Source organism: Molossus molossus, unplaced genomic scaffold (assembly GCF_014108415.1).
Source record: "Molossus molossus isolate mMolMol1 unplaced genomic scaffold, mMolMol1.p scaffold_m16_p_8, whole genome shotgun sequence".
NCBI lineage: Eukaryota > Metazoa > Chordata > Mammalia > Chiroptera > Molossidae > Molossus > Molossus molossus.
Window position 1 is genome coordinate 6,471,485 of NW_023425402.1, and position 15,800 is coordinate 6,487,284.

The following is a 15,800-nucleotide window of genomic DNA, read 5'->3' on the forward strand; positions in this document are numbered from 1 at the left end:
CCGTGTGCTCCCGGCTCTAACCCCCCGTGTCGGGCAGTTCTGTGGCACACCCGTGTGCTCCCGGCTCTAACCCCCCGTGTCGGGCAGTTCTGTGGCACACCCGTGTGCTCCCGGCTCTAACCCCCCGTGTCGGGCAGTTCTGTGGCACACCCGTGTGCTCCCGGCTCTAACCCCCCGTGTCGGGCAGTTCTGTGGCACACCCGTGTGCTCCCGGCTCTAACCCCCCGTGTCGGGCAGTTCTGTGGCACACCCGTGTGCTCCCGGCTCTAACCCCCCGTGTCGGGCAGTTCTGTGGCACACCCGTGTGCTCCCGGCTCTAACCCCCCGTGTCGGGCAGTTCTGTGGCACACCCGTGTGCTCCCGGTTCTAACCCCCCGTGTCGGGCAGCTCTGTGGCACACCCGTGTGCTCCCGGCTCTAACCCCCCGTGTCGGGCAGTTCTGTGGCACACCCGTGTGCTCCCGGCTCTAACCCCCCGTGTCGGGCAGTTCTGTGGCACACCTGAAGGTCGCTGGCCAGTGAAATCAATCTGACCAGTGTTTGTGGGGACATGGCACCAGGGCACACACAGAAACTTCGACCAGTGAGATGTTAGGAGGAGAGGAACTGAGTGGAACCCTGAGACCATTCCATTTGTACCGAACTGCTGAGAAGCCCACGAGGACCCCAGTAACCAGGGTCCTCTCCCTCCTGAGCTCAGAAGTGTGGCTGTGGGAGGAGGGAGCAGAAACGGAGGAGACCAGGGATGACGGAGGAGACCAGGGGTGGCCGGGCAGCCCAGGCCCTGGGGCAGCCTGCAGCCGGTCAGGGTGGAGCCGAGGGCGTCCTGCCGCGGCCTGTTCCGGGCATCCCCAGACATGGGCCAGCGGGGCGCAGGTCTGCGTTCCCCTTGTGTTTCTCCCTGAGGGGGTCACGCTTGAGGGAACAGAATGTGTATTAGGTTCGATTGTTCCCTAATATGTCCGTTGCTTTGGGACAGAGACTAGTGTCCGGTGGAAATGACTGTCCCCTGTGCCCTGTTCTGGGTGAGGTCCAGCGGCTCCTCCCTCCATCTGCTGAGTGGTGCTGTTTCCTCCCAGACCCTGACCTACGAGATCATCCTGACGCTGGGGCAGGCGTTCGAGGTGGCCTACCAGCTGGCGCTGCAGGCCCAGAAGTCCAGGCCGCTGGGGGCCTCCGCAGCCGAGACCGTTGAGACGAAATCTTCCAAACCGGTGCCTAAGCCGCGCGTGGGCATGAGGAAGTCAGCAGTACGTGCCTGTCGCCGAGGCTCCCCTTGACCCGGGCTCGTGGGTGGTCTCCCACACTTCAGGCAGCTGGCCCCTCAGGAGACCCATTAGGCTCCTGCAGCACGTGCTCCCCTGGGGGGCAGGCCCCCTAACGTGGCGGACAGCTGTCCACCTGGCGCACCGGGGTGTGTCCACCACGGGGCTGCAGAATGTGGCCGGCGAGCCCCGTGACGTGGCATGTCTGTCTGTCTGCTTCGCGCCCCAGGTGCCGCTGCCCCCCGACAGTCGCTGTTGTTACTGTCACACCTGCTCCACCCATCGTCCTTCTTACCTCCCGCTGCCGTCTGTCAGTCCCGGAGTCAAGGTCTTTGCGTCTCCTGTGTCTGTGTGTCAGTCTTCCTGGAGTGACCGTGAGCTTCCTGAGACTCGTGGCCTCCTTTCCTGTTCCGCCCTCCTGCCGTCCCTGTCTGTGCTTCAGCCCTTTGTTCTGTGTCCTCCCTCAGGCTGGGGTGCGCTGTGGTCATGCCCGGGGTGAACCCTCTGGCCCTGCAGGGGACCGAGGCTTGGGTTTCCAAACCCCTTCCCCCTCCTGGCCCCAGCTTGGGGCTCGGGGCATGTGCTCAGGTCGGCGAGGCCCCTTGAGGTGGACAGCCCCGAGCATTCCTGGGACAGCCGCCTGTTCTGAGGCCCCGAGGCGGCCCTCCTGGCGGCCGTCTGCCGCTCGCGTCCCTCTTGGGCTTCCAGCACCAGCTCCGGGGGCTGCTTGAGAAGCCTCGGGCTGCACAGGCCGCTGGCTGGTCACGGTCACCCAGACGTTAGGGAGCTGGTCTGACCTGGTCTGTCTGAGACGCCCTGGCGTGGGGGGGCAGCCGGCACAGTGCTTCGTCTGACTCTTCTCCCTTCTTCCTTGGCAGCTGGAACCGCCCGACGTGGACCCAGATGCCCAGCCCCATGCCAGCGTCTCCTGGGTTGTGGACCCCAAACCCGACTCCAAGCGGAGCCTCAGCACCAAGTATGAGACCACTATCTTCTAAGCACCCCCGTCTCCACGAGCCTCACTGTGCCTTGCCCCCGTCTCTCTGCTCTTCTCCACTCTCCTTCCAGCTGCTGACGCAGGCCCCGCCCTGGGCCCTGCTGCTCTGGGCAGTAGCTGCAGACCCTGCACACTCACAGCCTGCACCACCACCGGACACTGTGAACCCCTGGGCGAGGACAGCTTGGGGGGATGAGTTGCCTTGGAGGCGGGTGCTCAGAGGGTTCAGGGGCCCTGCCACACTCCGGGAGCCTCAGCGGGCAGGCACTGAGTCCGAGGGCGGGGCCAGTCTTTGGGCAGAGTCCACACAGCTGGTGCCGCTGCCAACAGCTCTCTGCCTGCACCCTTCTCGACACAACCAGTCACTGTGACCACCTGGTGCCAGAACCCTGCACCCTGCTCAGCTGGCCTGCGCCCGGCCTCGCCCGTGCTGGCCTCCCTGGGACACCCTGCGCTCGGCGGTCTAGCTGGACCAGGGTCCGACTGCTGCCTGTGGGCCGAGGGCCGTGTCCCCGAGCACATGTGCTGCGCCAGCACCGTGGGCTGGCCTCCCTTGGCAGGTCTCGGTCGGGCGCCGGGACAGCATGTGGCCGGCCCCTCCCGTCTCCACCAGGGAGTCACAGGCTGGCCTGGAGTCGAGCCCCCCGAGGAGGAAGGCCTCCCCGTAGGACCCAGCGCACACGGTGCCCTCTTCCCTCCCAGAACCAGGCTGCTCGAGGGCAGGGACCTGGACTGAGCACCTCCCGTCGCCCCTCCCAGAGCTACACTGTCCGCAGTGTGGGGTCAGAGGCGGCGGCCCACACCCAGCCCCGTCCCTGCACCGGCCGCGCGGTCCTCCCACAGGCAGGTCGGCAGCCGCGATCCATCGAGGGGTCGAGGCTCTGGAGAAGCCCATGCTGCCGCGGGGCCACCCGCTCAGGTGGCAGGAGACGGGACAGCGGCCCGGCAGGGAGCAGTGCAGACGCGGCGTAGGCCAGTGGGAAAGCCGCTGGTGACTTTAGCGTTGAACCAGGTTGACAAAGCAGGGTGGTCCTGTGCCTTCCCAGGCAGGTGCGCTGAGCCAGAGGTGACTGGACGCTCGCGGGCTGTGGGGGGCCTTCCGTTCTGCTTCCTGTTCCCCTTCTGCCTCCTGTTCCCTCTCCTGTCCTCCACCTGTGCAGGCCCGTTGGTTAACCCTTTCCTCCCCCGTTGTGTTTGCTTCTGCCAAGCTGAGCCACTGAGGAACCAGCTGTGCTGCGGACACACAGGTGTGGGGAGCACAGGCTTCGCCACCACCACCACCGTCTCACCTGCAGCTCCGAAGCCCCAGGCCGGCCTCTGCCCGGAGCACCTCCTCCTGGCCGCCTGGCCCGGGCCTGCCACCTCCGGTCTTGCCGAGAGCGCCCTGCCCTGGCCGCAGAGCACTGTGGGCCTCTAGCCAAGGAGACTGGACTCCAGAGGGTCAAGATGTGACTTGTCCAGAACACATTTTTTAATAGAAAAAAATTTTTTATAAACTGAACTTTTAACACTTGGCTGAAACCTCTAGGTTAAGCTGCCAACCTTAGATAAGAGGACAGGGAGACAGACGGGCGCAAGGCTGGTCTGCCCAGCCTCTGTCCTGGGTGGATTTCGTGAGGTCCGGGGGGTCGGCGAGAAGGCAGTGCCTGTGGGTGGGGGAGGGGTGGGCGCCGGGGCACAGGTGACTGCGTGTCAAACCCTCGAGTCATACTGTTCCCTGCAACCTGCACACGTGTCCCCTCTAGACCTGGACACAGCCTGAGAGACATTTGGCAAAAGCAAAGGCTTCTGGCCCGTGTCTGGGGCTCCAGAAGTGAGGGTGCAGGTCGGCGGAGATGAGCAGGCAGCTCCTGGTGCCATGAAGTCCGAGCCAGCGCCTGGAGCTCCGGCCGCGCCTGGTCTCTAACCCGCTGCCTGGGCTGCCCGCCCCGAGCCTTCGAGCCTTCGGTGGGTCAGACCACCTGAGCTGAGTCAGGAAGGAGAGAAGCAGTTCGGTTTGGGGCGTGAACGGGTAGGCCAGCTAAGACTGCGGGCGGATCCGTGATGGGTCTGGTCAGGTCTGATTGGGCCTCACGTGGATGCCCAGCGTGGGCTCATCCCTGGCCCCTGCCCTGTCAGCCCCCCTGGGGTGCAGCAGAAGCGCGCTGAGCCCTGGGAGGCAGAGGCCACCACGCAGCTGCACGTCAGCCCCTTCAGAGCAGGGAGCAGGCCGCGCCGTGCATCCCTGGCCCGGGAAGTTGGGGGTTGGAGTTTGCTGCTGGCGAGCAGGCAGGGAGCGCTCCTGGGCGGCCAGGACTGCAGCGGGGCCCTCGGGCCTCCCTCTGGGCTGTCCTGCGCTGGGGCCTGGCCGTCACCTCCCCTCTGGAGCAGAGGCAGAAGAGCCCCTACTTTTTGGTACTAAACAGGAACCTCGACACCTGGAAGCCTGACTTGACGTGCTGCTTCCTCTGGGGCTGCGGGGAGTCCGTCAGCTCACACTGTGCAAGGCCCAGCCCCTCCCCCGGGAGCTGGGACTGGAGGGGGTGAAGTGGCGCTGCGGTCTCTGCTGGCCAGGACGCCTCTCGCTGTCGGTGGTGGGGCCGAGAAACTAGACACTACGATGAGTCCCTTTGGCCTAGCGTTTTTAAGTCACATGTAGGTGTTTATTCCCCTTGAAGCTGCTATGTCTTCTTTATTTATTCAGGGTATTTTCATATTAGAAAGCCTTGGCTGGTCTGCTTTGGCTCCGGGCTCTGGTTCTGAGGTTGGTTTATTTCTGAATATTCACGGAAGGAAAGGACTGGGTCTCTCTCTCCCTCTCCTCTGGGGCAGGCACTGTCCCTTCCCGAGACAGAAATGCTACCACGTTGAGGACAGGCTTCCGGGAATAGCCCTGCCTCTGCAAGTCTCTTCTCAGCCCGCAGTGGGGCAGACCCGGCTGCATTTCTGAGCACCGGCCGCGGGCTCTCTGGCCGCCTCTTCCGCTTGCCCGCTGCGTGCGCAGGGCGGCCCTCCTGGCGGCCGTCTGCCGCTCGCGTCCCTCTTGGGCTTCCAGCACCAGGCTGCGGGGGCCGCGCGGGCCGCCGGCTGGTCACGGTCACCCAGACGTTAGGGAGCTGGTCGGACCTGGTCTGTCAGATGCCCAGGCCCCAGGTGACTGTCACAAAAGTACTGTTGCTCATTGTGTGGCAATGGGGCTGAATTGTAATAAAAATGTTATTTAATCTTTGTCTCTGTATTTTGATACTTGAATGACTTCCTTTTATTTTACTGTACATATCCTTGTCGATCTGTCCAACTTTGTCTGAATTACAAACATCTTGTGGTACCAAACATGACGATCTGTGCGACAGCAGACGGACCTCACTGCGTGGGAGTGTAAATATTCCTGGGCTCCCAGCTTCGGTGGTTATTTTCATAACTGTGCAACTTAGAACAGACTGAATTAATAAATGAGAAGCGACATGAAACCAGCCTTTCTTTTTAGTTTTTGGAGTGTGTCCTGGTTGTTTGCTGGGTGGTGGGTCGCCCGCTGTCTGGCCAGGGTGAGGCCGGGAATTCTGCTCTGCCAGCGTCCCTGGCCGGAGGACCGCCGTTCTGCCTCGCCCTGGTCAGGCTCGAGGTCCCTGCACCGCCCTCCCCGCCCCAGGATGGGCCACGGCCTGGCCTCAGCTCCTCGACCACTGGCCTGGGCTGGCCACCCCCACACGTGGACCGTCCGCACGAGGCAGCGTGGGGAGCGAGGGCCCTGGAAGCAGTGTCTTCCTGAGAACTCAGAGTGCGGAGATCGTTTCAGACACACACTAGCTATTGGCCTGGAGCCCTGCAGCAAGGGCCACAAGACAGTCCGGGGCTGTGGGGACCCGAGGGACGGGGTGCTCCCAGAGCTGGGTGCAGGGAAGGAGGGGCAGGTTTGGGAAGGCCCAGGTGACACCAGCCAGCGCCTCGGCAGGCAGCCGTCCCAGCCTCGTGCTGTTCCGGGTGCGTGTTATCCCTGCTGAGGAAGGAAAGGCTGGAGCACCTGCCCAGGGCAAGAGGAGGGAACCGCAGAACCCAGTCCGGTGGCTGCAAGCTGTCCTCAGAGCCCCCGGCACCAAACACCCAGTCCCCAGTCTCCACGATGTGTTCCGTTCGGCAAAGGGCTTTGAGGCACAGTCACTGAGCTAACCTGGCACCCAGCTGGGTCTATGAGGGAAACGGCCCAGAGCGGGGAGACCTCAGCCCGCCAGCCAGCCAGCTCACGGCAGAGACAGGACAGAGATCCAGGTTCTTGCTTCCAAATAGGGCTTAGGTCCAACTGCACTGCGACTGGGAAGGTGGCCAGCCTCGTGGAGGGCCCAGCCCCACAGCCACTGGTGTGGCTTCCTCCGCAGCGCGGTGCCGGGGCTCAGTCCCCGAGGCCCTGTGAGCCTGCCCAGCCCAGGCTGCCGTGCTGGGTGGGACACAGACCTGTTCACATGGGGCACCTGGGCATGCTGTTCCGAACCACAAGCCAATGTGAACTGGATCTGAACAGAAGGGAGAGGGGGGACCCCAAGAAGTAAAGGGGTGGGGCAGCCTCAACAACACAGATCTGTCCCCTGCCCCCACCAGTAACCCCCCTCCCTCCGACTCACTGCTGTCACGGCCCACACACTGGTGTCCTCGGGCCCCGGAGGCTCCTCTGTAGAGTGGAGCACCAGGCAGGCAGACCCTCAAGGCCTCGTCCGTGCGCTCCTCTCCCCCACCGGCCATTTCTGTCACCCAGCCCCCGCCCCTGCCCCTCATGGGTGCTCTGGGGCCGAGGCAGCTGGGCATCACTCCTGTAGGCTGAGATAGAGCCACTCAGCAGGGACCAGGCTGCCAGGGAGGCAGAACTTTGCCAACTGTAGCGCTTTCAAGGACAGCTCGAGACACCCGGCAGCCCAGCCCCTGAAGGGTGTCCAGAGCCCACCTGGCTCCTTGCAACAGGGACAGCAGGCCTTTCGGTGCCTGCAGTTCAGACTGACCCAGCACCAGGCAGTAACACCCAAGGCATCCAGAGCTCCGAACGCCCGTCGCTCAGTGACGCCTCGATGACATGTAACTGCTCCTGTCCGGTCTCGGGTGCTGGGAACTTACAAACGAGCCGTTACCGAAGCAGACTTTCCCTAACACCTAACACAGTCATTACCCAGTAACAGAGCTGAGACACTGGGCCGCCGGGAGGTGGGAACTGTGCAGGGAGATCCCTGTCCCTACTTACCCCAAACAAACGCCAGATGGCTCACATATTTAAATGTAAAAAAGAAAAGAAACTCAAAGCTACAAGAAAATGGGAGACTTTTTCAAAAACTTGGTATGTGAAAGGTTCTTCCAAGCATGTTACAAAACTCTGAATCCTTTTTTTTAAGACCAATATATTAAACTATATAAAAATAATTTCTTCATAGCAAAATGCACCATTAAAAAATTGAAAATGTTTGCAGCACATGTCGCAAAGGACTACTCGACATCAGCTATCAAAAGTAACTGGACGTCTACTCCCAGGAAAATGAAATAGACGTATTTCCCTAGTCTTCTCACTCACTACAAGTAAAACCCCCGGCAGAAACACCAGTGGGCACAGACGAAGCCCGGACAGAAGCCTGCTCTCTGTGGCCGAAGAACAGAAAAGGAACAGCCTGGCAGGGCAGGGACAGCTGTCTGCACTGGTGGGGAGCGCTCCCCGTCCCGCAGTGGGAAACGGGAACCAACATGAAGACCCAGTGGACGGGCTCCACGGAAGAATGGAAAACAGAACAAATCCACACGCTGGGAGTCAGAACAATAGAAATTACCCAATGTGAACAACAGAGAAAAGAGACTGAATAAACGAAGCGAGCCTCAGGGACCTATGAGACCAGAACAAAACAGCAGTCCCAGACGAGAGAAGAGGGTGGGGCTGGAAAAGTACTCCACAAAATAGTAGTGAAAAACTCCCCAAATTTGGTGAGGTGTAAACTTACAGATTTAAGAAGCTGAGCACACCCAAACCAGGTAAACCCAAAGAAGTTCCTGCCCGATACATCATTCTTAAATTTCCGGGAGTGGGAGACCAGTTCCTAGAACGCTGAGGAGCGGCAGCTCGCCCCCGGGGGCGCGCGTGACTGCCGGGGTTCTCGGCAGGAGTGGGGGCCAGGCCGGCACAGCACAGTACTTCTCGGGTGCTGGAAGGAAAGAACTGCAAACCCCAGATTCTATACCCTGTGAAAATGTTGTAAGAGGAAGCAAGACATTCTCCAACCAAGGAGAACGAGGGCCTGGTCACCAGCAGACCTGCCCTCAGGAATAGTGGAGCATTTTTCTAAATAGAAGGGAAATGATGAGAGAGTAACCTTGCAACATCAGGAAGGGTGACTGAACATGAAGCAAAAATATGGGTAAATACAACAGACTTTCCTTCTGCGTTTTCTAAACCTCGTTTGATGGTTGAAGCAAAGGTTAGAGCTGAAATTAAGGTGTTGTCAGGCTCGGTTCCTGCCCGGGGCTGAGGGAAAGTGCGTCCCAAGGCTGTGTCCTGCGCCTGGTGCCTCGGGCCCTCGGCCTCCCCTCTGGACCTTCACTGTGCTGCGCTTCTCATGGCGCGTGCCTTCCCTAAGGCCCCAGGTGAGCTGGGGACCCACCTAACTCCAGGAGAACCTCATGTAATTACATCAGCAATGACCCTATTCCCAAATGAGGTGCTAGGGGTTAGGACTTAAATATATGAATGCGTGGGTGGACACAATTCAATCTATGACGACTGCCTTATAAGAAAAAGGGGTATTTTCCTTGGGATTAAATTAAGAATCTTTTTTTTTTTTTTTCCATTTTTTGTTCAGACAGAGTGGGAGGGAGAGAGAGGGAGAGAGAGAGAGAGAAACATCAACATCAAAGGGACACATTGAGTGGCTGCCACCCGCACGACCCACCAGGGCCGGGGACAAACTGCAACTGACATACGTGCCCTTAGCGGGAACCGAACCCGGGTCTCTCAGGACCGCAGGCCAATGCTCTAACCACTGAGCCAAACCGGTCAGGGCTAAATTAAGAATCTTGAGATGGGGAGATGTGGGGGGCCTGAATCCAATCACTTGTCGCCATGTGAGAGAGAGGCAGAGATTAGATACAACCGAAGAGGACCCTGTGACCTCCACATGGCCATGGAGCAGACCCCGGAGAGATGCCACCACAGAGGAAGGAATCCCAGCACCACCAGAAGCTGAAAGAGGCGAGAAACACTTCCTCCCCAGATCCTCCTGAGGGAGTATGACCCTGCCAACACTCTGATTTGGGCCCAATGAAGCTGATTTCTTATTTCTAGCCTTCTGAATTGTAAGAGGGTGTATTTGTTTCTCTTAAGCCATTCAGTTATGTAATTTCTCACAGCAGCCACAGGAGACTAAATATCCCTAAGGCCTCATGCTGATCTGCCTACAATTTAATTTTAACCCATAAGATCCATAGTGGACTTCTCACATCCAAAACTAAAAGATATAGAGTTGCATGGGCTCAAGACACTAAATTTGTGGTACTTTGTTATAGTCACAATAGGAATCTAATACAGAGGGTAGTTTCTTCAACTTAATAAAAAGCATCTAAAAAAATCTACAACTAACATTATATTTAATGGTGAAAGATGATTTCCCCTCTAAGACTGGGAACAAGGAGAGGATTCCATTATCACTAATCTTAAAGTGCTGGGAGTTGTAGCCAATGCAATAAGGCAAGAAAAGGAAGTAAAATTTATTCATTTCAGAAAGGAAGAAATAAAATTGTCCCTATTTGTAGATTATAATAGTCTTTCCTTATCCATGGGGGATACAGTCCAAGCCCCCCCAACAGATTTCTGAACCTCGGATAGTACTAAATTTTATATATACTATGTTTTTTTCCTATGCGCACATACCACTTTACAGCTTCTCTTTAGCATATTCAAATTGCCAGCATCCCTACTCTTGCACTTTGGGGCCATTATTAAGTAGAATAAGGTTGATGAGAACATAAGCACTATGATCCTGAAACAGCCAATCTGATGGCCAGGCTATGTGACGAACTTGGTGCATGCCCTGGACACAGGGACAATTCATATCTGGGCAGCTCAGTGCAGCAGCTCAAGACTTCATTGTGCTCCTCAGAATGACATGCAGTTTAAAACTTATGAATCATTTATTTCTTGAATTTTCCATTTAATATTTCAAACTGTGGTTGACCATGAAACCAAAACCATGGAAAGTAAAACTCACTGATTGTCTATGTAGAAAATTCCAAAAAATCTACAAAAAATTATTAGAATCAGTGAGTTAAACAAGCTCACAGGATACAAAATAAACACACGAATCAATTGTATTTCTGTATATTAGAAATGAACATGTGTGTCCACAGTAAAAAAATCAAACACTGGACTTCCGGTCAAGATGGCGGGTAGGTAAACGCAGTATCGCATCCTCCCACAACCACATCCAAGTTACAACAAAACTACAGAACAACCACCATTCAAAACCGCCTGAAATCAAGTTGAATGGCAGTCCTACAACTACGGAATTAAAGAAGCTGCATCGAGACTGGTAGGAGGGGCGGCAGCACGACGGGCTGGTCCCACACCCACGCGTGGCGGATAAAAATCAGGAGGACACCTCGGCTGGGAAGGTCCTTCCTGAGGACTGAGGGGTCCCTGTCCCACACCAGGTGCCCCGCTCAGGGTTCCAGTGCCAGGAAGAGAATCCCCATAACTTCTGGCTGGAAAAACCAGCAGGAACTGAGGCTCAGGGAGGCTGAGGAGGCTGGAGCCCCAGGCAGCTCCTCTTAAAGGGCCCGCGCACGGACTTATCAGACTCTCTCCCTCTAAGCTTGGAGGGGAGGCAGCTCGAGGGGCGCCAGAGACATACAGGGAAGAACTGAGCTGTTTGGCACTGGAGCGAGGGCTGGAGAGGGGGCTTTCTCCGGGACAGATGTGCTGTAAGAGGCCTTTGTTCCTTTGGTGAGCCCTTCCCTGGGGCAGCAGACAGCCACCATATCTGGGACTCCAGCAACCTGGCTCACACTGGTTGCCCCGCCCTGCTGACTCCCTGAGGCCCCGCCCCACCCAACTTTCAGGCCCACCCAAGCTGTTGCCACTTGCTTAACCATAGGATTGGCCTGACTTGGATCCTGCTTCAGGTTTTCCTAAATTTTTTCAAACGAGCAGCATCTGGTCTCAGCTAGCCCCATACCGCCCGTTAAGTAATACACAGAAACAAACACAGGGAGGCAGCCAAAATGAGGAGACAAGAAACAGGTCCCAAATGAAAGAACAGAACAAAACCCCAAGAAAAGAACTAAGCGAAATGGAGATAAGCAACCTAACAGATGCTGAGTTCAAAATACTGCTTATAAGGATGCTCAATGAACTCAGTGAGGGCCTCAAGAGCATAAAAAAGGACCAGTCAGAAATGATCGATGCACAGTTAGAAACGAAGGAGGCTTTAACTGAAATAAAGAATAATTTACACAGCTTCAGTAATAGAGTACATAAATCCAAGGAGCAAACTATTGATTTGGAATATAAAGAAGCAAAAAAACACCCAATCAGAACAGCAAAAAGAAAAAAGAATCCAAAAAAATGAGGATAGTGTAAGGAGCCTCTGGGACAACCTCAAGCATGCCAACATTCGCATCTCGGGGGTGCCGGAAGGAGAAGAGAGAGAACAAGAAATCAAAAACCTGTTTGAAACAATAATGGCAGAAAATTTTCCTAACTTGGTGAAGGAAACAGACATACAAGTCCAGGAAGCACAGAGAGTCCCAAACAAGATGAACCCCAAGAGGCCCACACCAAGACACATCATCATCAAAATGCAAAAGGTTCAAGACAAAGAGAGAATCTTAAAAGCAGCAAGAGAAAGGCAGCTAGTTACCTACAAGGGAGTTCCCATTAGGCTGTCAGCTGATTTCTCAAAAGAAACTTTGCAGGCCAGAAGGGAATGGCAAGAAATATTCAGAGTGATGGAAAGCAAGAACCTACAACCAAGATTACTCTATCCTGCAAAGCTGTCATTTAGAATCGATGGCCATATAAAGACTTTCCCAGACAAGAAAAAGTTAAAGGAGTTCATCACCACCAAACCGTTATTATATGAAATGATGAAGGGTCTTTTTGAAGAAAAAGATAAAATATACGAACAAACAAAATGGCAATGAACACATATCTATCAACAATGGAATCTACAAACAAAATGAACAGATAGAACAGAAACATTCTCATAGATACAGAGAACATTTTGTTGGTTGCCAGATGGGAGGGAGTTTGGGGGAATGGGTGAAAAAGGTGAAGGGATTAACAAGTACAAATTGGTTGCTAAACTGACAAACCTCAAAGGGAAGGGGGCTGGGGGGGTGGGAAGAAATAAACCAAAGAATTTATATGCATAACCAATGGACACAGACAATAGTGTGGGAAAAGGCGGGAGGGAGGTGGGAGTGGGGAGGAGGGGGTCAATGGGGGGGAAAATGTGGAACATCTGTAATACATTCTACATTCAACAATAAAGATTTAAAAATATATATAAAATAAATAAATAAAAAATAATAAAAATAAAAATAAAACACTATAATCACTCAAAGCAAACCCTTCGGAGTCCATCCACAGGGCGTGCATGGTCAGAGCGTGCGTGGTAGAAGCTGCACGGCATTGACGAGAGCGCGCAAAGATCTGAATAACTGAAAGATAGACCATGCTCAAGGGTTAGAATGTTCAACATAGTAAAGATGTCAGTTCTTCCCACACTGATACACAGGTGTAACAACACCTGTCTAAACCTAGCAAGGTTTCTGTGGTTCAGACAAGAGCAGTCTGTAGAAGGCAAAGGGACCAGAACAGCTCAAAACAACTTTGAAAAAGAATAAAGTGGGAGGGCTCAGTCTACTAATTTCAAGACTTACTATACAACGACAGCAGTCAATACTGTGTGATAGTGGCAGAGAGACAGACAGATAGATCAATCAAACAGAAGAGACAACCCAGAAAAAGACCCACACAAATATCCGATTGATTTTTAACAAAGGCACAAAGCAATTTAATGGAGGAGAGCGACTTGCCAACAAATAATGCTGGAGTATTTGGACATCCATAGGCTCAAAAAAGTACCTCAACCTAAGCCTCATACTTTATATAAAAATTAATTCGAAATGGACTTAAATATAAAACATAGAACTATAAAACTTTTAGCACAAAACAGGAGAAAATCTTTGGGATCTAGGCCTAAGCAAAGAGTTCTTAGGCTTGACACCCAAAGCACAATCTGTAAAAAGAAAACCTGAGAGCCCTGGCCGGTTTGGCTCAGCGGTTAGAGCGTCGGCCCACGGACCAGAGACGCAGGTTCGGTTCCCGCTAAGGGCACGTATCTTGGTTGCAGTTTGTCCCCGGCCTTGGTTGGGGTCACGTGGGTGGGCAACCACTCGATGTGTCTCACATCGCTGTTTCTCTCTCCCTCCCTCCCACCCTATCTGAAGATAAATGCAAGTGTCGAGTGAGGATTAAAAAACAAAAACAAAAAACCCTGAAAAATTGGACTTCGCAATTAAATTCTGGGGCATCAACAGACACTATCAAGAAAGTGAGCTGCCTATCCATAGAACAGGAGAAAATGTTTGCAAATCATATATCTGACAATAGTATCCAGAACATATAAGAAACTCTTCAACTCAACAACAAACAACCCCATTCAAAATTAGGCAAAGGATGAAAATAGACATTTGGCCAAAGACATACAAGTGCCTAATAAGCACATCAGATGCTCAATGTCACTAATCATTAGAGAAACGCAAATTGTAACCACAGTGAGATTCCACTTCACACCACTAAGATGCCTACAGTTTTTATTTTTTTAATCTTCATCCAAGGATATTTTTCCACTGATTTTTTTTTTTTTTTTTTTTTTTTTAGATAGAGTGGAAGGGAGGGAGGGAGAGAAGAGAGAAACATCAGTGTGAAAGAGACACATCCATTGGTTGCCTCCCCCATGACTCCACCTGGGCCAGGGATCAAATGCCCAACTGTGGTATGTGCCCTAGATTGGAAATCGAACCCGAGACTCTGGTCCACAGGCCGACACTCCAACCACCTGAGCCAAACCAGCCAGGGCCAAAATTTTTTTTTTTTTATCTTCACCCGAGGACATTTTTTCCATTTTTTATTCAGACAGAGTGGGAGGGAGAGCGAGGGAGAGAGAGAGAGAGAGAGAGAGACATCGATGCGAAGGGACACATCGAGTGGTTGCCACCCGCACGACCCAACCGGGGCCGGGGACAAAGTGCAACCGAGGCACATGCCCTTAGCGGGAACTGAACCCAGGTGTCTCTGGACCACAGGCCAACGCTCTAACCACTAAGCAAAACGGGCCAGGGCCCAAATTTTTTTTTAATAAGTTTTGGTGAAAATGTGAAGTCAGAACCCTCATACACTGCCGGGGTGGGGTATAAAATGGTACAGCCACAGTGGAGAACAGTTCTAGTGGTTTCTCAATAAAGTAAACATAGAATTATTATATGACCCACCAGTTTTACTCCAGTGTATTCCCTAATCAAAAGCATTAAAAACAAGTGTTCAATCAAAGCTTGTACACAGATGTTCACGGCAGCACCATTCACAAAAGCCAAAGGTGAAACAAGCCCTGTGTCCATCAACTGATGAGGCAGACCCTATAATGGAATGTTATGCAGCCATAAAAAGGAATGAAGTACTGATGCATGCTACATGATAAATCTTTAAAGCACATAAAGTGAAGGAAGCCAGTAACAGAGACCTCATATCATATGACTCTCTGGAGTCAGAAAGTCTGCTGGAGCAGAGAGCAGGCCAGGGGCCACCAGGGCTGCGGGGAAGGACGGGTGAGAAGCAACTGCTCAGTGGGAGTGGGCCTTCCTCTCGTGGCCGTCATACAACACTGCACAGCTTGTGACTGATGGTAGGTCTTGTGTGTGTTCAGCACAACTTTAAATGTCTGCCCCTCAGACCATGTGCGTGTGAGTGGAACTCTCCTTGGTCAGGTCAGGGTCTCTGTGTCGTCTGTGGGAAGCGCAAGAAAATAACAAAATGCCTTGGTTCTCCTGTCAGGGGTGTCCGCCCACACCAGGTGGCTTGTCACTGGGTCCCTTCAGAGCACTCTGCCTCTGAAAGAATGAGAATTTCAAAATGTGGGTTTCTAAAAATTCAATTAATTGTTGCAAATCAGAGACTGCATCTAGGCAAGCCTCCCTGTTTATGAAACACATTCCTTTTTCTGGGCTTCCCCACCCTGAGGGTTCTGGCTACAAGACTGGAAACTGAAAGGCCCAGGCCTCCCAGCCTTCTGGGCAGTCGCACCGGGGCCTGGCCGTCTCGCGTGGGCTCTGCTCTCGGAGGGAACCCTGGGCTAACGGACCTCAGTCTCCTCCAGTTCCTCCCAGATGAAGTGTTACACTAGCTCCCTCCACCTCCTGAAACGGGGAGAACCGGGTGTCCCTTCACCTGACCTTGAGAGCACATATATGAATTTCCATGTTCTCTCTGCATGATAAAAAAAGGGCCAAATCTGAACGGAGCATTCTCCTCATTTCAGGCGT

At 54.0% G+C, this 15,800-nt stretch overlaps 1 protein-coding gene across 4 annotated transcripts in view; it reads left to right on the plus strand.

The window, feature by feature from the left end:
* Positions 1 to 5,698, plus strand: part of ANKS1A (ankyrin repeat and sterile alpha motif domain containing 1A) — a 188,399-nt gene extending 182,701 nt beyond the window's left edge. For 3 of the 4 annotated variants that reach the window (XM_036248246.1, XM_036248248.1, XM_036248249.1), the window contains 2 exons: positions 1,079 to 1,249; positions 2,143 to 2,262. In XM_036248246.1, coding sequence (XP_036104139.1) covers positions 1,079 to 1,249; positions 2,143 to 2,262 — 291 coding nt within the window. Of the gene's footprint in view, positions 1 to 1,078; positions 1,250 to 2,142; positions 2,263 to 3,469 lie in introns of those variants that run through there. The other variant, XM_036248247.1, reaches the window with a different exon arrangement.
* The last annotated feature ends 10,102 nt before the right edge of the window (positions 5,699 to 15,800 follow it).